At 41.2% G+C, this 22,321-nt stretch overlaps 1 protein-coding gene across 6 annotated transcripts in view; it reads left to right on the forward strand.

The window, feature by feature from the left end:
* The window catches only part of sash1a (SAM and SH3 domain containing 1a), a 168,475-nt gene that overhangs the window by 119,615 nt on the left and 26,539 nt on the right, over positions 1-22,321 (forward strand). For 5 of the 6 annotated variants that reach the window (XM_065963716.1, XM_020632828.3, XM_065963717.1 and 2 more), the window contains exons 2-8: positions 4,521-4,649; positions 13,154-13,204; positions 13,321-13,370; positions 18,867-18,907; positions 19,194-19,283; positions 19,364-19,476; positions 20,860-20,958. In XM_065963716.1, the coding sequence (XP_065819788.1) occupies positions 4,521-4,649; positions 13,154-13,204; positions 13,321-13,370; positions 18,867-18,907; positions 19,194-19,283; positions 19,364-19,476; positions 20,860-20,958 (573 nt within the window). The remainder of the gene's footprint in view (positions 1-4,520; positions 4,650-13,153; positions 13,205-13,320; positions 13,371-18,866; positions 18,908-19,193; positions 19,284-19,363; positions 19,477-20,859; positions 20,959-22,321) is intronic. The other variant, XM_020632829.3, reaches the window with a different exon arrangement.

A 22,321-nucleotide genomic window follows, 5' to 3' on the forward strand; every position in this document is an offset into this window, starting at 1 on the left:
CTGTTGACGAGCTCTTGCGGGTTGGGTTTAGAATATTGTACCCTTGACTCTGATTGAATGTGGACAATTCATTTGGTTTCTTCTTGATTATAACATATTATAAGACATTTGCTTGCACATTCAACTTGCGGTTCCTGACCTAAGGTTGCAGAGCAAGTGAACGTGATCCTACTACTGACGTTCCAACATTACATCACATACACGGCTCCATTGTAAACTGTTGTCATTGTTCTTTACCCCAGAGAATGGGTTATCACAAGGCTAGCGCTGTAACAATAGTTAATACCATGTACACTACCATTCATCCTCTACATGACTGATGGCACTGTCTGGAATGTGAGCCCGAAGGAAAGACCAGAACAAAGATGCTAGACCCAGGACTAATGGCTTTTTGTCTTTGGGAACATAAACAAGCACATTCTTTGACAGACTCGGCGACAACAAACTAGATATGGTAAACACAAATTTAGTTGTTGTTGTTGTTGTTGTGAGATTTCATTTTGAGCCTTGGCAGGGATTCCTGAGAATGTAAGGAGACCAGATATCAGTGCCTGGCATGCTGGCTGTGGAATTTTTTAATAACTTTGCAAGGCATTGCTTAAGTGGTGTGCCATGGAAATATGAATAATTTTTCACTTTTGCTATACTGCACATTCTCGGTAATGTGTACCTTCAATTATAGAACAAACAGCTTTTTAACGTACCTGAGGTAATTCTCCAGTGTAATATGATTGGGAACTTTGCAGTATAATGAACTGCTAAAACAATATACAATTCATAGAGTGACATGTACCAATTTTAACAGTGCATATTTGTTACTGCAATAGCAGAGTCTGTTTGAATATTGACTGCCAGAAAATGACCATTTATGATAAGGTTATGACAAAGACTCAGCATTTCAAGGAACCTTAGAACCATTCTGAACTATATATTTCTAACTTGCATTGAGACATACGATGGAGAGATTTTCCTTCAGTTGCACTGATGTTCCTTTAGACTGAGTGTCATACTTTTGTGGTAGGAAAATACCAGGGATGCCATAGCTGATTGAATAAGTGAGCAGAAGCTACTGATTACAATTACTACTTTTTATTACTAATTAATACTTTTTGGCAATAGAGATCACATACGTGTATATCCCGATATTTAAGCTGTGGATATTTGTTTTTACAGGAGAGACAATTGAACTGTATCCATTTATTGGAATTCTGACATTTCTCCGCATCATCTCCATTCTGCCAAAACAATCTTGAGTGAATATGATGTAAACCACTTGACCCAGTTTTAATCATCACACATGGCTGAAATATTTATCCAATGTGGTGCAACACCAGTAATTTGTGTTCTGATGGTGAAACAACATGGCTGTCACTAAATTTGAGTTATTACTACTTTTACAAACTTCTCACAGTTGTCTCACTCAGTGGTATCCCGCATCATTTATAGACCTTTCTTCTGGATTGACTTGTTTAAACTCTTGGAAAAGAAATGATAGGCGAGCCCAGTTTTGTGCTTGTCCACAATATCCATCGCAGTATTTTTGTCTTGGAATTTAATAACACATGCACAGTCTTTTACTTTAAATGCACACAAACTTACACACACATTCTTGCTTGGGTGTTGCTTTTCTGTCTGCTTATTGATGCTATTGTTTGAGTCAAAGCAGGGAGTTGGCCTCCCTAGCATTCAGGGTGGAGGAGCAGTTACATCATCTCAAAGAGTATGAGTCTTCATTTTTCTACAAACTATGTTCAAATTTATTATTCTAGTAAAGTCATTTCTGAAATAGTTTCAAATTATAGTTTAAGAGTATTATTTTAAGGGTTATTAGTTAGCTTAATATGCTAGCATAGACACCCATATGCTTTCCAGGTGTAGATAAACTGTAGGGGATTATAAACTCATCCATTAAAGCTCTTTTATAGATTTTTATTCTCAGATTCCAGATGTTTTATCCTCCTCTTACCCAACAGCTGCCCCAGTCAGTATCCCACAAATCATCCCTTGTCTGGCAATCTCCCACTCCCCTTTCCAAAGTGAATATGTGGATCCCTGACAGATCCCTCCAACTACACTCTGAGGTTGACAGACTCTATAAAAAAAGTGGACTAATATGTTGACTCACAAAGCCATTCCAACTACCTGAGACAATAGTTGCTCTATACTGGTTTCATCACCCTCCTCTGTGCTTCTCTTGTAAGACATTCATGCTCTCTTAACTTGTGTTCGTGCACCGTCTCATTCTTGATATTCATAACTGAGCGTACACTGTATCACTTTACAAGGTGGCAGTGGAGGTGGGGTGTGAGGGTCAGCTGTGTTGGAGCCTCATGAGCTCATGCCACTGGAGAATTGGAGGAATCTCAGTTATCTACACACACACACACACACGAGTGTTTGCACACATTTGGATGCATTCAGTCACAGACACACATCTGACCAACAGCAGTAAAGCACTTGCAGGTTTACTTGTCCACATCTTAGATTAACTTTCAAGATTCCCATGGGAGAAGAGGGAAACATGGTAAAGATTGATGAATTCATTATGCTAAACAAACACTGTCTACGCCGACTAAAGTGGCCCTGTGTCGATCAACATTTGGTCCAATCTCAAGACTCAAGGTTAATTCTTATCTTCCAGATGTGGCGAATAGATGAGCAACAGTCGCCTGGCCTGTGCACGATGATAAAAAACATCTGAGAGTTCTGTGATTAGAGAATGTTTTCAGGCGATGAAGGAAAAAGCACGTGTCTCCCAGCAGGAATCTCAGTCATCTCAATTTATGTCTGGCTAGAACTGAGTTTCTCAACTAATGAGGGTAGGATGGATCACAGCTGGAAAAACTGGACTTTTGAAAAAGAACATGAGTACTTGTCAGAGATATTCAATGCACAATCAGTAGCAGGATGCCATAACTCAGTTCCCTGAGATGTGTCTGGTATGTTTGTTTTGGTCCAGTGTTTTTGAAATCTCCTGCATGCATGTGTGTGCATGCTAATGTTACTTCACTGGGGCCCTATGCCCATGTGTGGGTCCCAATGTGTGTGTGTGGCACACTAACCCACACTCACAGTGATCCTTTTCATTTGTGGCCTGGCACTTAGATAGTGAGTCTAGTTGAGAAAGACAGGGACTGAGAGAGACTGTTTGGACCCTGCACAGTGACTCAATGCTAGCTGTCTGCCTGGCACAGATTAGATCAACACTGATGAATATTCAACAGTTGACCACCACCGCCAGAATGGCAGACATCTTCACCTAGAAAAGAGATTGGATGCAGTCTTCTCTCTATAACGTTGTGAAAAAAACATTTGTTTACATCTGCTAAAATTTTAAGGGCTTAAGTTTTCATCAGTGATCTGGTCAGTGAAGCTGACTTTAGTCAAATAACCCACTGACTGCAATACAGAGTGGAAATTATTGGATTCATTTCCCCTCTCTGATACTAATTCCAATAGCTAGACATGATTTGGAACACTTTGAATTTTTTTTCTCATATAGTGAAGGTTTATCAAAAATACTAACCAATCAGAAGCAACTTCAGTATCTTGCTCCGTAGTACAGACTCCTTGTGCTGGCAGTTTGCATTCCCTTTCTTGTATTTTCTTGTACAGAACCCTAGTTTGAACCTGCCAAACAGTTTGTGTTTCCAATAGTAACTTAACGGCCTTTCTAAAGCATTGTATCAATAGTGTATTCTGTTGGGTAACATCTTTACTGTTTGTAGCACAGCTTCCTCCCTCAATTCTAAACACCCGCCTTTCACACAAAGCCAGGAACTCTGCTGACCGAAACTGCATCTTACAGGAAGTGTGCGTTTGCGTTGGAGTTTGGTGAATGTCTGAAGAGGTAAAGGTCATCCTTGATATGAGCCTGAACAAAGACAAAACCTCAGCCAAAGACACTCACTGAATGGGAGTTGATGAGAATCTCTAAACAGCCAAAAGATTCAGACCTTTTACAAAGATATTCTAGGTTGTCCTGTTTCAGTGTATGGAGTGTGTGAGGATATTGGTAAATTGAAACAACACAAGCCTCTGTACTGAGTTTTATCAGTTTGGGGGTAGTTGCAACAGCTTGGAATTTGTCAAACTCTTCTGTAAGAAAAATGAAATATTCAGTAGAGTCATTGAACATGAGAGTCAGCTCTGGAAATTTGCGATATGTGAGTGATGGTGGCCACCTCTAGCCATGCCTGGATGCTTGCTGTAGGAACACTTAGACGAGTAATTTTAAGTGATAGCTGTCTTATTAAGCTGCGCTTACTGTAACTGAAAAGTTACAGTGTTCTAAATCAGTGATAGATATTTTGGAAGTGATATAAGAAGCATGAAAAGCTGGCTTTCCTGCATCTGATGAACTGTAAATGATTTATTTTTACAAGAGGTTATTTTGTGTTTTACTATTACAATATTAAATGACCACAATCAAGTTTTTAGTACTAATTAGCTGGCTTTCCATTTCCAGGATGTTGTGCTTCTCTAATTAAATTCCTCTCTTCCTCTCTTCCTCTTTGCAGGATGGTTCTCTGGGCAACATAGATGACCTTGCCCAGGAGTATTCTGAGTACTACAACACCTGCTTCAGCGACGTCAACGACCGCATGGAGGAGCTACGCAAAAGACGAGTCTCCCAAGAGCTAGATATGGTAAATCCACAATCCCACAAACTCACAGAAAACTCTAATATCAACATGGTTTGAGCGAAGACAGCCTTCAACGCCAACAATTGCCCCCCCCCCCCTTGGAAAGCCAATATATTTTTTGTAAAACTCTATATAACTCCACAAAAAAACAAAAAACTTTCAAAGCAGTCTTGGGGCTTTGCAGGGTGTAATTTCCACCATCTTAGCCAACAAGCTGGCAAGGAACAACAGCAAGAGAACACATATTAATGTGTTAGGAGCTTTAAAACGTTTCCCCAAAGAAAGTTTCCCTTTTCTGGATTCTGTGAATGTGCTGGTGTTCTGGAGGTCCATGGAGGGGGTCTGGGGGTCCCTTTCATAAGGATGTAGGCTAGTGGGGCACTCCTTTGGTTGCCTAGCTGCGCTCAAACGTATGAAGGAATGCTGCTGGGGCTTCTAAAGAGGGCCTAGCTCTGTGCAGGAAACTACCCAGTAGGTCCTTGTATACAAGAGTTGGCGTTGAGCTAACTTCATAATTGCCCTATGACTTATTCATGGGAATTGTATTGTAATTAGTTTAGAACCTTAAGAAAGTGCCATTTTGGCTTAATTTCTTGCACAAATTGGTGGACAAATTGACACTTTGTTGTGTTTTTCCGACATAAGCTTTTTCAATTTAATGGCTCTTCTTGAACATTTCCAGATTAAATACAATTTCACTCACATTGATGACAGGTTGAATCAGCTTTTAATTGTTGGCCCCTCTCCAGACTTTCTGTGCTCGTATATTTTTGTCTATGATTACTGGTTTTCCAGTTTAATAGGAGGCCTTTTTTGCTTGGAGGCAGCCATGTGGTATTGGTTGAGTTGACAGGTATGGCTTAGATGGATTACTGATTTATCATGTTCTTCCCTTTAATGGCCGCAGGCAGACATCCTGTTCTCACAGCTCACAGAGGGATTGGAAACCATAAAGAAAATCATAACTGTGGATACGTAAATTCATCTCAGTTGGATCGTAGGTTAAGTGTTTTGACTCTGTGTGGCCACAGTCTGTAGTTTTCTATCACGTGAGCTTCACAGTGATGGGGAATTACCTCTGGACATTTTTTTTTATAATTAAGAAGGTTTCATCCTAAGGAGATAAAACATAGGAAGAGGAAGCACACCGGGCAGATTTTGCAGCTCTCTGTAAAAAGAAAAGAGAAAAAGAGCTGACTGGGCCCAAAGCCTGAAGCCGAGCACAGGAGGAGGATAAGGATGTGAACAGAGGAAGACCAAGGGAGGAGGAGGAGGATAAGGGGGATGAGTTGGAGATTTTGAGAGCCTGCAGCTGTCCCTCCACTCTGCAAAGTTTGGCAGCAAAATATAGGAGAGGAGGAGAGATGAAAACATAAAGGGAGGAGAATGGGTCAGACAACACCTTACTGAGAGTTCTTAGAAGTGCAGAATCAACCCACGCTATATGGATTTAGCTTTGCCTCACATTTCAGTGCGGTTGTTTTCTAAAATAAGATTTGGGTAATATCCAAGCCTGTTCCATACAAAGCTACTAAGGGTAGGAATAAGTTTGGACAAAATGTATCCCCTTTTTTGCAATATACTTTATATTGAGGTAGTAATACACAAGACTAGGTATGGACCGAAATTGGAAGAGCCCGATAGACCAAGATAAAGCAGGAATAAGAAGTACAGAATGGACACGCAGTCAAAGGAGAGTAATAAATGACTATCGTACCTTCTCAAGTGCGTAGTGGCTGTGAGCCAACACTATGCTGCCGCCTCGCTCAGGACCAATAGCAGATGGTTTGAGAAGGTCACAATGTCCACGGTAATAGGGATACATTTAGCAGGTGGCACTCCTGAGGGACTTGGCCTTCAAAAAGAAACCTGTCACTGGTAAAGGGTACAGGATGGCAGGTGACGCAATCAGTGAGAACCACTCCCTCTCCAGTCATTGTCATCGTTTTTGTCACCACACCAAATTTATAGGTCAGTTCATTTCTATTTTTGTACCTGAATCTTCAAGCATCGCTCCTGCGGTAGCTATTTGGGGCCTAAGTTGAACCAAATGAACTTTGGCGACTTATTAGAGTAAAGATCTCTTTAGCTTTGACCTTTTCCTGGCCTTCACACTGAGACTACATGAAGAGGCTCAAGTCAAGACAAAGGAGGTGCAGAACAAGGGCAGTAAGGTGCAATAAGAGAGGAGTTGAAGGTTACTGTATGATTACTGTTATATTAAAAGTACCAATATGCTTTCTTAAATTCTGAATAGAGAGCTAAAGTGTGTACAGTTCAACGTGGGTCAGCATGATGACATTTACAGAAAATGAAGAAGGTCTTCTATTGAAGTTTCTGATCCCTAAATCTCTCTCAAGTTGACTATGAATTTCTTCTCTCTTTTTTTGGCTCAGCCTTGAGAAAAGTTCTTGCAACACTAACATTTTGTGCTTGATTTCACTTTCACAACTTGTCTGTCAGCTCTTCAGGGGCCTCTTGTTTAACACAATGATAGCTGTCTGTTGTGGTAAAAGTCTATTAGGAGCTGATGATGGAGGCAATTTCAGAGATGGCTATCAATGTACCCACTTCCTGCCTGGTCTCTGCTGGGTTGTTCCTCTGCATCTTCATGTTAGTTTTGAGTATCAGGGACAAAGGGGGGTTAAGTAAACATCCCCCTTTGGGAATTTGACCTATGGATTAGTGTAAGCGCACACAATTTCCCAGCGTTCCTATAGCTGGCGAGAATTTTGCATAGCTCTCTCTGACATGCTGGTTTGGTGATCCATAAGGCTTATTGTATGAAGTGTCAGGAAATACTTAAACACAGCAAAGAGTTGGCAACTAAAACATTGTTTTTAAAGGACAGTTCAATGAAAGGTCGGGTGTTTAGAAAAAAACAAAAAACATGACTGCTCATTGAAAACAACATAATGTCTTAGCTTATATGTCGATGATGTCATTGTATACTTGCATGTCATTTTATTTATTCTATTGGGCGGGTGGATAACCATGGTGGTAGAAAACATCAAACTAAATATTGGCGTGTCACTTGGACCACAGTGATGGAACAGATGAAGTACATCATACACAACCGTGATGGATCGTTTTGGAATTTGTGGTTGTGGAGCAAACCTCTTAACACATTTTTACATGCTGTTAACCATAAAGAGATATTGCAACAGTGTCTGTGGTAACATCCATGTGTAATTTTAAAGTCATGGATAACCTAAAAGTACTTGATGTTTAAATCCTTTGAAGCTTAGTCGAAAATACTTAAGTTGTGTAGCTCTCACTGTTGGCTACATAATTGGAAAATGTTGAACCAATCACGCCTCTTCTGGTGTCAGATTGATCTGCCAGCCTTAGGTATGCTCTGTAATGGTTTTTTAGCTGAGTAGCTTGACAGCTGGGTGGGGGGGTCAGACTCAAGTTCAGACTTGTATTTTGTTTTGCCATGAGGTGAGGAAACAGTGTGGTTAAAGGCCTGCATGAGGTACATTCTTCAAAGTGGGTCAGTTCAGCTGGGTTAAAACTACAGTGAAAAAGAAACACAAACTGACTTGGGAATTCTGCTGCTTATTTGTCCTTTCTACCTTCAGGCTTTTGAGTCGAAACTCCACATGCTCAAACAGCTGCCTTTGTTGCCATAAGATCATTTTCAAACGATGTTGGTACAGCGCCATTATTGGCATAAGCCTTATGGAAAGCGAATGATATATTTGTAATCTTTTATATGATTTATTAGTCAGCATTAGGATTGTGACCCAGTCATTGGAATTTGTAATAACTCTGGTATTTTGTCTTGAAATACCAAAACAATCATGATCCAAAAGGCTTAGGAATGCTCCACACTTTGGAAGCATGCATGCCTAGGCTACACGTATACACAAACACACAAGCACACACTCCCAATCTTTTTGGAAAGGAAGTAAGACGAGGTTTTACAGAGTTTGCTGATAGGTTTTTTGTTTCTCGTAAATAAATGTAGCCATGAAGCAGCACAGAGGTGGCATAGCAATCTCAGGTTTATACCGCCCACTGAGAACATGTCTATCCTGCTTGTATGTATGAGATGTAAATGGAAATAAGTGCTCGTGTTTAGACATGACATGAGTATACGTGTACAGATCTTCCAATGAGATCTTCCCAATGAGCCGGTTCTGCAGGTCTGACCCGTGCCATACTGGTCCTGTGGGTAACGTTGTTTTTGGGTATGTACCAGGCTTTCCAGTTGGTGCCCGTCCCTCCACATGCACCAGCCCTACCTAGCAGCTTTGCCCGCCCAGATTTACCCAACCACACTCATTGGCTTTCCTCCACTGAGCCACCTGGTCCTAATAGTTTGCAGCATACCCGCCTACATTGGTTGGCAGGAAGTCCACTGTGAAAACTCCTCCTTTGGTGGGCTTTGCAGACATGTTTTAGGCTAAAATCTTAATGTATTTCCATCTCTTATTTTAATACTAATACTAATACACCTGTACACTAATATTGTACAGGCCTGCTGTGGCAAAGCAGACTTTAGTGATAGTTCTGAGTTAATGATGGAAACCACTGGTAGTGCTTTACAAGAGCTTTGATGCCTCTGTGTTTTTATGCATTCCTGTGTGTGTGTGTGTGTGTGTGTGTGCCCCCAAGTCTTTTCAGATGCTAGCTCACCCTGTTTGCCGACATCGTGATCCTCATTAGCCGCAGCTCTCCCTCGAATGCTCCCTTACTGTCTTCTCTCCCGTTAATTTAACTCGATTCAGTCACGCTTAAGCAATCAGAGCATTGCGATTTCATCACACTCGCACGAACATGCACACAAATTGAATCGTGCGCAAACAACCCTGTTGACATCTGGAGGGGAAGCACATGCACTATCACACGCAAGAAGTGTGTCAATTCAGGGTAAGTAGGCCAGCTTTTCCAAACTGATGCTGGTGAGTTCATATAAAGGATAACATACCCCCTCTGGGAGTGTGTGTGTGTGTGTGTGTAGTGAGATCTAAGTCTCCAACACACATACAGACATCCCACTCAAAAATGCATCCATTTGATATTCTCTTTTAGAAACAGTGTCAGTTCCGCTGATTCCAACTTCTTGCCTTTCACTTTGGTTTCTCTGTCTTGTTTCCTTGGGAAGCTTTCACAAGAATGTTCTGTCCACATCCTGGGCTGTGACAAATTCATCTCCCAAATCTGCATTGAGAGGCAAACGGGATGTAGGTTTTTGTTTGTTTTTTTCCACTGATCTCCTCCACATCTTTTTGGTCCTCTAACCCCCTCCTTCCATGTCAGAGATGGCACGCACAGACAGGGAGGGGAGTCAAGGGAAGCTGAGGAGGAGTTGGAAGAACAGAGAGTGGCTTTGTGTCTTTGGCTCTCTTAGGGGCTCTGTCTGTGGAGGTGGAAGTGAGATGAATGTGTGTGCAAGTAAAGGTTCTCCTTGGTTTTGGGCGTCCGTCTAGGTTTATGTCTGTGTTGTCCATGTCTGTGTTGTCCAGGTGTGTTTTCAATAATTTTTACAACCAACTAGCATAGTTTCTGTAGCGTTTCATTGGCAAGAATGGCATACCTTTCCTGTCACTGCAGAGAAGCCATCAAAGAGGATCTGATAGCAAAACCAATCTTCTGCTACCTTTGTGAACGGCCTCACTGTGCCAGTGTGTGCGTGTGATAACACACCTTGTTCCTTCTTGATGTGGGTTTTTCTGAGTACATCCACATTATTTTGCCCTGTGCAGTTGTTTAAACAAAGCTGGCTGCCAAACGCTTGGCTTGTTTAAGGGATATATGTGTTGTTTCTGTGTCTCACATAAGCTCTGCCACAGTTAGAATAACGCACATTGGTATGTCCCAGATTTTCAAGCCTGTTCCTCTTTGGTCTGGTACAAGCAGTTTTTTTTTTTTATGTCCTCAAAGAGGCACCTGCACTTCAACTTATGGGAGTCGCCATATTCCCTGGGATGGACAAATAGTTTCAGAGCTCTTCCGACATAGCTTGATTTACTTTTCCGAAGGAACTTTCGGACCCGTGCCTCGTCTGCTTGATCACTGTAACAGACAAAACTGGTAAATAGGCCAGGAGGACTTGTGGTGCTCAAGTTAAAGATAAAAGCCAGCCAGACTGTCTCACAAACACCATTACTGTCTGCATTCAGTTGATTGTGTGTTGAGATAAGTGTAGGGTTCAGGCTTATTTTGATGCTTTTGACAACCTCAGCACTAAAGGTCTCCTGCTTCTTTGACCTGCAGGCTACAGGCTCCTTAAAGAGCTCTTAAAAGAACTCATGTCACTTCCTAAGTTCTTTCACTGTAACCCACTCACTGACTCATGCTTAGAGGGTGGAGAAAGATTTTACTCCATTGACCAAGGCCCAGTGAAAAAAGAATAAAGGTGCTACTACAGGTCACTCTGATTATTAGGAAGCTTGATGGACCATTAAGTGTTCTAGAAACAGCTTCCTGTGACTGCAATCCCACAATACCTGGATGTGTGTGGACGGAGAATGATGCACATTTCTCAAACACGACTCATTTCCTTATTCTGCGCTACATTTGGGGAAACTCCAGATTTAATTTCTCTTTCCCTTTCTTGCAGCAGCAGCAAGTGCCACTTAATGGTTTAATGAAGTTGGACACTTTGCAGCTGTAAATATGCTTCAACTGACCTAGCCTACTTGGCTTATGTCTTCTTTAACTGGGATACCTCCTGCAGTATGACAACTTAAAATGCAACATTGACTTCCACGCTGAGGGACTTGTAACTGTCCAATCAGGAAAGGATAAGGAAATTCATTACAACTGAAGTGTCCATCATTAGTGCATTTCACAAAAGGCATTGTCATGTATTAAAGTAGTCTAAAGCCTTGACAAAAATACATTTACTCTTTTGAGGGTACCAAACCTTAGTGGTATGCAAGGGAAAAAATAATCTGGGGTTATTTCCTTTAAATCTAGTTTCATTTCCTATATACTAAAAAAACAGATCAGCAGTTCGTGTATCAAAATAAAATGGTAGGATCAGAGGTTGCATTGTGGGATTTTTGCTGTCTTGTAAAATATTAAATGTCAGACAGAAACTAAAAATAGGAACTTGTCATTGAGACCCAATGACCATGACGTTGACTCTTCCTCACCAATTGCCCAAAATATTTAACAGAGAGGTCATTGGGAAGCACATTTCCTTATATAACTTTGACTAAAACATCATGTTACCTGACCTTTTGATTTAATTTTGCATGCCTTTTTATAACCTGCCCTGCATACTTCATATTAAAGCCAGCTAAATGTATGGATTATTCTCAGAATAGTTTTCATCTCAGTTTTTGTGCTTGGAGCAAGTATTAGGGGCTTGGTTGTCCTTGGTTACCCGTTAGCTCATGACAAAAGGATTAAAGTCCCAACAATAGAAAAGAAACAAACTTGACGTTGTACAATGTGTAACAAAAATGGTCATATAGAATGAACACTACTCACAGTATTGTGACCTCTATATAACAGTGCAGGCCTGTAAGTTTTTAGTTTAAAAAAAATCTGGTTACCACCACAGAGCAAAGTGCTGATCCCATCTGTTTCTGTAAATACCTCAGTGCCAGACTGTTGCAGCATTTGGCAAGTGTGAGTACAGGGACTTCAGTAATCTCCTTCTTGAGAGTTCAAAAAGCACCCAAGAACACACAACCAAGAAAGTATGCCCTCAACCAATCCCTTAAGGCCAGTCTTTGGCTTTAAATAATCACATGCTGCAGGTTAAAATCCAAGCTGCAGACTCGTTCGGGGATTGTATAACCCTTTTTGTTTGTCTGCAGAAGCACTTGGGTTGGGGCACATCTGCATCTGGATATGCCATGATGAGGAGACCTGTTTTATGCAAGCGCCCTGTGCAATGGCAGAAACAGCCCTGACAGAATTTATGGGTTGGAGACACTCAGCAACGTTTAGACTAAGTTGCATTGTATTAAGTTAAGTTTGATGTTATTTCCCCCATTGTTTCAGTACAGTCTTTTAAATAGTTTTGTTCTCTTAAATTCATGGTCAACGTCTCAGTTTGCCCATTTGGAGTGCTGTATTTCTAAAGATACTGGCAGGTGTTTCCTTGTACTTAGGGAGGTGCACATTACCGTCATTGTGGAATCCATAAAGCCAGTTACGTAGGTGCTTCTAACATGTCTTGGTGTGTGAGGAAAGCCAACACTCCACAGTGGTATTCACTAACAATCAGAACAAGTATTGCAAGTTTGTGAAGCCAAGGCGTGACTTGATGCGTCTGGGTAGGTCCGTGGTGTGCACGCACGTGCTTGTGTTTGTTTTCACTCATATATGCAGGTGTGTCTACATGAACCTGACTGGTAAACGTCCTTCACACATGAGGGCATTGTTAAACATACCTTCCAGTGCTTCTGCATTCAACTAAACCCCTTTGCCTCTGTTTTTTGTCTTGTTTTAATTTAAAATCTTCCAAATTCTGTGCTCAGATTTTCTAGAAGTGCATTGATTTTTGACTTTCTCTCTCTTTTCTCTCTTTTTTCCCCCAGGAGAAACAGGACCCAAGCAGCACATCCCTGCAGCTTCGTTCAGAGATACAGGTAGATGGAGATGCTATGAGGACAAATAAAGGGACTAACGTGTGTCAAATATAAATATTTTCAACATTTGATTAAAAAAGTCAACCTGACACCGGCCTCCTTCTGTCTTTCTCCAGGAGTCTTTAGGCTTCAGCAGCGAGGTGTCCACTCCAGAGACAGACAGAAAGTATGTTGTTTTTTTTCTCTCTTTCCATTTTATCACTGTGACATGTGACTGGAGCCAGTGTGAAACCATGAAATATGCTGGGATTGAAATGTGTGTCTGTTGCATGTCAAAACAATGTGCCCCACAACCTGTGTCTGGAAAGCATCAAACCGTGCATGACTGTCACACTGAGCCTTCTGCACCACTTCTGAAGCAAATGATGGAGAGGTGTAAATGGAAATACATGCACCTCCATATGCAGCTGGTGTGATTGATAGATCTCTTACATGATGACCTGTTTAAAGGGGTGCTGACCTTGCCCATAGGGAGTAAAGGTCAGATCCTCAGGTGGGAAAAAGTAGTTGTAGATGAGTTTGTACCTACTTAAAAATACATACCCATTCAGGCAGGCAGATATGTAAATTGTCTTTCTGTATGTTATTGCAGTAAATTACTACAAATTCTTTATATCTCTATCTCAACAAAATGAAAGGGATTCTTATAGAAACATCACCCATCATATTGTAGACTGTTTTTTAATGTTTGTAATTAGGAGCTTTGTATTTTAGTAACTGAGACACATTAACCTTACATAATATAAGAGTAGTTTTGTAAATAATTTTGGTAAATATGCTTCTCCACTTTGTCAAGAATTAGTTGAAAAGATTGATACCACTGTCTTCTAAGCTATTGTAGCGGCTGTGAAGGTTAGCTTAGCTGAGCACAAAGAGAGGAAAGAAAAACAAATCAAGCCTAGCTTTTTCTAAAGGTAATAAAATCTGCACACACACAACTCTAAAGTTAAATAATAAGCCCCTGATAACTTTTTGTTTCTTTTATTTTACATTCACAAATTTTTTTCAGACCTCTATTACACACAGTACATTCCCTTACTCAATTAATTCCACACTGCAGGTATTAGCTGAGAACAAATACATTATGTTAATGACATCAAATCTCATTGATATTAGGAGGAAGTGTCAATAAAGAAGTCGACCCTTGGCAATCATACATAAGACATGTATCTGGCCCTTTAAGCCTTTTTCCGTCACATCCCCGCTGTGGTTCAAAAGGAAAACTACTGACTGCTTCCTTGGGCTGACCTGCTCGGTCCTAGCAGCCCTTCTCTGTTCCCTGGCCGTCCATGCTTCCTTCCTGCCTTTGTGTCCAGAAGGGGAGACATAGAGTGTGATGGCCGAAAGATTACAGCAATGGGGGCATGAGCGAAAGAGCAGGATGGAACCACGCATGGGTGGAGTTCCTTTTCACTGGTTCCTGAAATACAAAGTCTGTGTCACGTCTTTGCACAGCAGACCGTGTTTTGTGTGTATGAAATTTCTGCACCATTGCCCATCATGAGATCATTGTTTTACACCCCTTTTTAGGTGCTGGATTTGTAGGATTTATTGTTTAGGTTAAACATGGAATTGATTCATTTCTCATGCTGTGCATTTATTCATGACCATCACCCTTTGCGTGACCCCAAGTGGGACTGTCATGTTCACGTGACAACCACGTGCAGCAAAGGAAGCACATACCACAGACATGAGCTCTTCTCCCATGGCTGCTTATGTTACACTCTCGAAATGCTGAGGTTGATGGGAACCAGATGCCAAATGTTGGAATGACGTCTCTCTGCTGATTGAGAGGGTCCCAGAAAGAGCCCCCTTAAATCTGTTGTTCTCTCTCTGCCCTGTCAGTCTGCTTTCTGTCCGTCCTCGGGTTCTGTACTCGTATGTTTCGCTCACATAAACATTCACACTTTGTCTCAACTTGAGCATCTTTCATGTGCATCCTTCCATCCTTTTATGTTGTCTAGCTTTCTATATAAACACCCATCTATCCTATCTAGCTGCTATATTTAGTTATCTAGCTAGCTATCGTGTAAGCGAGATAGCTTGCCAGACAGAACATGATGATGAACACCAGTGGAAAAAATGAATTTAAAAAGATGAAAAAATGCCAAAGCTGGCAAGAATTCAAATTCTTGCTAATCTCTCATCCCTAGGTAGGTAACATTCTGAGTGACTTACAGGAAAGCCCAAACCGCCATTTCTGTGCAAGCACAAAATGAAAACTATTTTAAAAAGATTTAAGTGTTTACTGAAAATGTGCCCCATCCACTGTTTTGACTTTGCTTCTGGTATTGTGATTTAGTGATGGACGATTCCCCTATAATCACAGCGACCCATTCCTCACAGCCTCACACACAGACATTTACACACACAACAAGATACGGATACCCCCATCATCACCTCACTGCAGGACAATGGCGCCCAGAGGAGATTACCCAGACTTCATCTTGGGCTGCTCCAGACCCCCGCCCCCCCATTCTGTCTGTGTGTCTCCTCGTCGTTGGCAGGAGGTGGGCATAGCTCTCATAATGCCTGGGATGTGAGTGGTGATGACAGAGCACCATCAGAAGGCCGAGAGGTTCAAGCTGGGGGCTTCCTGTTTTGAAGGGCGACGGATTAGTGGCCATTTATGCTAAAAGTGTATCAGTTTGGTCAACAATGGAGGCAAATGGATCTTGATGAAAGCTCACTTGTGCTACTTGGAGACACAAGTTAGAAGTTGTTGGCTCTAAAAGGATTTTGTAAGATTGTAAGTGTTGAGACAGTTGCACTACGGGAACCACAGCTTGCATAACAAATAATCAGATGGAAACGTAATCCGTCCCATGTGAAAAAACCTGTTAAGAACAAGAGCACCACATTGGAAAAACTGAAGTACCTTGTCAGCATATTATAGCTTAGTCTTGTGAGACTGGAGCACAGCAAATACATTCATAAGCACAATAATGTGATTTTCTGACTTCCCCCTCTATGCGACTTATTATGACCCTCTCCCCGACCCCTGAAGAGGTCACCCCTCTGCACTTCCTGTCATAGCCTCTGTCACACAGGGTCCCCAGCCTTTGATTTTTTCAACACCTCGCACTGCAGGTGGACGGCCCTGTAATCACACACTAAATCACCACACACACATGCGCACACACACAAATCTATCCGCAATGCTTGGATTAACACTGTCTGCAATAAAAACAACAGAGAGAGGGAAACATGGAGAAGAACAGCTGTGCGTTAACAACACACTGTTCTTCTGGATTTACTTCTTTTTTTTTTTTGGACAGCAGCTATGTCACTCAGCAGAGAAGACCTGTTAGACATGTGATTCATGCTGTATCAGGTGATAGTTGACTACGCAATCATCACGTTTTACGCGTTATTGACCTGCGTGTGGTTCTGTGGTGTTTTTTTTTATTTGTGCTTGTGCATAGCATACCCCCATTTTTCTGCTAGATTACTTGTGATTCCTCCCTACAGCTCTACTGCCTCTACTACACACTCACAGGTTATAACTTAAAATGATTAGTTTTAGCATACCAGCAAGGTAAAGTCATGTCAGAGACACATCAATTTAACAGTGCAACCTTGTAATTCAGGCATATCTCCTATGTCATTAACCTATGATTTAACACAGAACATTTTGACAACGCAATGCAAGAGTCATAGCAAGCAACTTTCACCTGTCCTGTAAAGGTTCAGCAAAAGTTAGATACTGTACAGTACTTCATCTTATGCAGAAAATACAAACTTGGCTTCTTATGCAAATGAGATAAAAAGCAGTTAAATGTCTCACGCTCAATGAAAAGAAATAGAAAGGCATGGCAAAGATTTAAGGTTAAACCAATTAAGATGCCTAGCCGCACAAAGCCTGGACTGACACACTCTTTGAAAGACATTCAGGGGTTTTTAAAGTGTGTGTGTGTGTGAGTGCATGCATGCATGTGTGGACACTTAATTTATAGAGCGTGTAGGAGGGGGAGGAGGAGGGCAGATCTGCCACAGAAAAGCTTCTATTGAACGAGTTCTATTAGCATTAGCTTTGGCCTTAGCCTATCAGAGAGAGAGGGGATGCACAGAGGGGGCAAAACCATACAGGCCTCCATTCAATTAGCATCTCATTATGTTGCTATGGCAGCCAGGCTTTAAGCTGCGTGAAGATTTTCTCTTGCTCTCAGAGATGGCTACCATGTCTGAACAACACACATGGAAAAATAGGTACACACACACACACATGCAGGCAGGCACTGGAGAGGGAAGTGACTTGTTCATTTTGTTTTGGTCCTGTCACACACTTAACTATTGCTTCTCTGGAAGCCACCGGCGGTTGAATGCACATGTGCACTCCGCTAACATCATGAAGGGTGAGTGGATAAGTAAAAGTTGCCTCTTGGGAAGACATTAACCTAAAAGGTCTGTGAGGGTCTCAACTGGACAAAAAATATGTCCCTTTGTCTCCCTTTTCACCACACACTGTGCAGATACCATGATTCATGATCAATCAACAAGCAAACGGCCTTTATACTGTAGATATTGAAAAATAGAAATGCAAAATGAAGGATAAGTGCCATATTAAGGCAAATTAAGTTCTATTGCAGTATCAATGGTATCCTTGCTTATAGTGTTTTTGTCAAAAGAAAACCCCCAGTCTTCAAACGCGATCAATCACTAAGTAATGACTCGTCATCATCACCACATGCAACACAGCTAATCAGGGTTGAAGCTCCTCGGCCTCTTTATTTTATTGCTCAGCCCACTCACTCTGATCTGAAAAACGTTCTTTCCTTTCGTGAAGTTTTCAGTTGCAGCTTTCTTTGAACATGAACCACTGAGGCCCCACCCCCTTTTTTAATAAAGAAGACACAAATAGATTTCTATTGATGTGGTTTTTTAGACTCCCCAAGAACAAGAGAGAGTCGTCCACAGCTAACAATGCTGCAGACAACTGGTTAAGGCTTCTTACACGTGAATATTGATTGCTGTTCAAGGTTTTTACGAGTTGTTATTTATCCCTGTTGGGTCTGATTATTATTTGGGGAGGCTTACCGACATGTCAGGACTTTTTTTTTTTTTCTTAACTCAGTTATTTTCCATTTCTCCCTCCTCTCCCACTCTTCTCTCTGTCTTCCTCGTGACGAGGGACGTGGAAACACAAACAGGCTGAGTCTGCCCTGTGGTTTCTCCTCCTTCTCTCTTTCTCTCTCGCTTTCTCTCTCTCTCTCTCCTGCTTCTCTCTTAATTCCATACTTACCCTCTCCACTTTAACATGATTTCCCCCATTTTATATATTTTGATGATCTTGCTTTCTTTGCCGCCTCTTAAACACATATATTACCTCTCCTCTCCTCTCCTCTCCTCTCCTCTTCTCTCCTCTCCTCTCCTCTCCTCTCCTCTCCTCTCCCTCTCCCTCTCCTCTTCCTCTCCTCTCCCTCTACTCTCCTTCTTCCTCTTCCTCCTTTAAACCTGAAGAGCCTGGTTTACAATCACAGAAGTACCTCCACTGACCTCAAGTGGTGAACAGACACAATTGCGCCCCCTCCTTTGGCCAAAATGGAAATATTTATGGCCTAAGTGAAGGTTTTTGAAACACTGGTTGATAGAGATAAAAATGTATATATATTAAAAAGGGCTTTTTTTCCCCTAACTTGCTTCTCTACTCGTATTCCCACAGAATGCCTCTGCACAAATCCAGCTCTGAAGATGGCTCTGGAGGTAAGCTGAGACAGGTTTTCATAATGCATTGTCTTCTGCTGTGTGATTGTTTTTTGCCTGTAAGAGTAAGATTCAAAGAAAGGAATAGCTAGACATGTTTGCATGAACTTTATTGTTCCAAGAAAAAAATGCAAATATTTTACAACGGTATTTGCCTATCTTGAATAAAAGTCATTTGAGGTCTATGGACAGATTCATGTCTTTAGGCACACAAAGGGAATATCGCTGCATATTTGTTTGTCAGTTGATGCTTCCCCCTGTTTCACTTAACCTTCCCTCCTTTTAGGTAAATGGGACAATAAGAAGAAGAACAAATCCTTTTGGCAGAACTTCCGCAAGTCTCAGCACAAACCAGTTATGCGGCAAACATCCAAAGGTTTGTGTGGATTCATTTTTCAGATCTACATTTCTGGAAAGATTTTGCCATAATGTGACCTTATGGCCTTTTCATTTCAGGAGAAGACATTGGCTATGTGGCCAGTGAGATCACCATGAGTGATGAAGAGCGAATTCAGCTAATGATGATGGTTAAAGAGAAGATGATCACAGTGGAAGAAGCTCTAGCTCGGGTAGGAAGCTCCTCTGACCCGCTGTTGCACCTTCCTCCTCCAACCCCCCCACCCCACCCCGTTGCTCCCCTCAACCCACAGACCTCCCCTTGGATTTGTTAACGCTCCTCCCATCACTTTTCTCCTCTGGATTCCCATCATAGCCCTAGCTTACTAAAACGACTCACTCTTACTAACCTGTACCAGGCCCTGCATTTTAACCTTGCTTTGTCCTCTTTAAACAAACACACACAAACACACACACACACAAACACACACACACACACACACACACACACACACACACACACACACACACACACACACACACACACACGCACAAACTAAAGGCATTATTAGTGCTCCCAGGGAATGGGAGTCTGGGGATTTCAGGGTCTGAGCTCATGGAGTGTGTGTGGGTGTGTTCGGGTCATAACCATGGGGTTGATGGTCATAGTAACTCAATAGCCCCCTCTGTTGGCGGGGATGCTCTGGTGCATTGTGGTTTTTCTCTCCAGGTGTGGACGTTGTGGATTCCTTTGCTTTCATTTAAATTCTCCTTCATCTCTTTCTGACCTGACTCTAAATCAGTCTCTGGTGATTGGTCTTTATTCTTTTGTTGTTTTATTTTTTAAACTTTTTTTCTACCCTCTTTCTTTTCCTGTCAATCACCTTACAACGCCTTGCTCATGGATAGCATGACTGCACTTGAGCACATGATTGTTCTCCACAAGGCAGATGTAAATTATTTTCTTACAGAACTTTGATTTCCTTTTGGCCAGTAGCTTGAACCCTGCTTCTGATTGACACTCAATTAAGCCAATCAATAATCAGCCTTTGTGGATAGCTGATTTGACGCCTTGTTGTGCTTTTTGGGGTCTTTGTTTAGCGTGTTCTTTGTATTCCTGGCAAGTTTTATATTGGTCTTTATTATTAGGTTTTATTTTAATTGTATGTATATCTCTGGGGATGTAGTGGACTAGCACACTTTAATAATTTAGATTTGTATACTTTCATTAACCATTTTTATTTATTTTCTATTTATTTTATTTAAGATTTCTTTACTCTCTGCATTGCAGACATAAGGCTTCATTTTGCAAAGTTGTAACGCAAATAAATCAATGCAATCTGAAGAATAATATTGACATCTGCATAAAATATGAGTCTTTAATTTGATGGTTCTCATGCAAAAAAAAGCTTAAAGTTGGTAACCACTTACACTGTTTATTCACCACTACATCCCTGGTTGAGTTCCTCTGTTCTATCCATATACATGCACTATATTTGCACATGGTTGACGTGAATCAATCATCTGCTCATGTATGGAGAGATGTAGCATGCTCGGTGAGAGTGGGTTGCCCCGTCCTGTTCCTTTGCCTCTCTAAACTGTTCTTCTCCACGTAGCTGAAGGAGTATGAGCGCAGCAGACAGTCCAGCAGTACTGAAACTGCAGAGTGGACTGATGGATCTGCGGCCAATCTTAACCAGTCCTCAAACTGCAACGTAAGTACACCCCACCCTATCACCCTCCCACACCCCGTTAAACCCTGACCCCTTCCCTTTTACTCTACCTCCCTGAACACTTTCACCTCGACCACTCTCACCTTTTAAGTTTTTTTTTTCAGCCAACAAAGTGTGGAGGAGGACTACTATTGTTTTTCTGACATGTGTGCAAATGGATGAGTGTGTTTATTAAGATGTAACGGAACCTACTAGATTGATATCTAAACAGTACATTCTTCATGTAGCGATCCCTTTTTAAAAACATTTTTTGGGCCAGTTTTACATGCCTTCAGTGAACTTTTAGTGTTTCGTCCTCTTCTTCTCCTCTTCTCTCTTTCTCTGTTCTGAATTCCTGTTCAAACTACACTATATTTTTGTCATTGCACATGCGTTCTCACAGTGATGTCAGAACGCATGCGTCTTATGGCATGGGTTTGACCACTGTGAATCTCGGACCATACAGCAAATGGTACCCATGTTCTTTTGTCATTAGACTCAGAGTGGGAAGCTACATTAATAATATTGTAATGCTGTGTTCAAAGTCAAATCATAAAAGCAGGGAGTCTGATAAATCTTCGTTGATTTATTTTTGTTAATGTCAAAAATAAGAAAATAATAAAAATTGGGAGAGACATCAGGTCATGTCATAATGAAACCTTTAGGCAAATGCTAAAGTTCGCATTACACCACTTTCTAGCTAACACAGCCTAACATAGGCCTACATAACATTTGAAAGTCTAACACAGCAAAATACAAAAGGTATTGCAAGCTAATGCTATTTTAAACTAGCTAATAGTTATGTTAGCTAGCCAACGGTCATGTTGTCTTGCCATGTATTGTAGTGTTAGCATAGAATTCATACAGTTACATTTTTATAATTTTGACATACTAACTGACATTACAGTTTAGATAGGGTCAATAAGCTGTACGTTTTAAAAACTAGCTAACAGTCCTATTAGTTAGAATTTTGTTCAACGCTTACAATAGCATTAGTGCCGTTTCTTGGCTGGTTGCACAAGCTATCACATTTACCCTGAAATATTTCTAAATTTTCACTGTCAGTTGATAATCAGTCAGAAGCAGTAATTTGATAACAAATGGTAAGGGTATACACATTTCCCAACCTGGGCGTGGGAGGAAAAGGGCTGCTATGTGAATATTTTTTTTGCTGCATTTGGAATGGAGTCACAATCCAATTTTTTATTTTTATCAGGTTTATGCTGTCACGGGTATCTCATTTGAAACTTGTAGGATGACAGAAAACTGTCTCATGGAAATTTAAGTAAGGTCCTGTAACTTGCTAAACTCCAAGTGGATATTCCCATGAAATCTTTTGTAGTGTAAGCTTTTATTGGCGGGGATT

Source organism: Labrus bergylta, chromosome 15 (assembly GCF_963930695.1).
Source record: "Labrus bergylta chromosome 15, fLabBer1.1, whole genome shotgun sequence".
NCBI classification, from domain to species: Eukaryota; Metazoa; Chordata; class Actinopteri; order Labriformes; family Labridae; genus Labrus; species Labrus bergylta.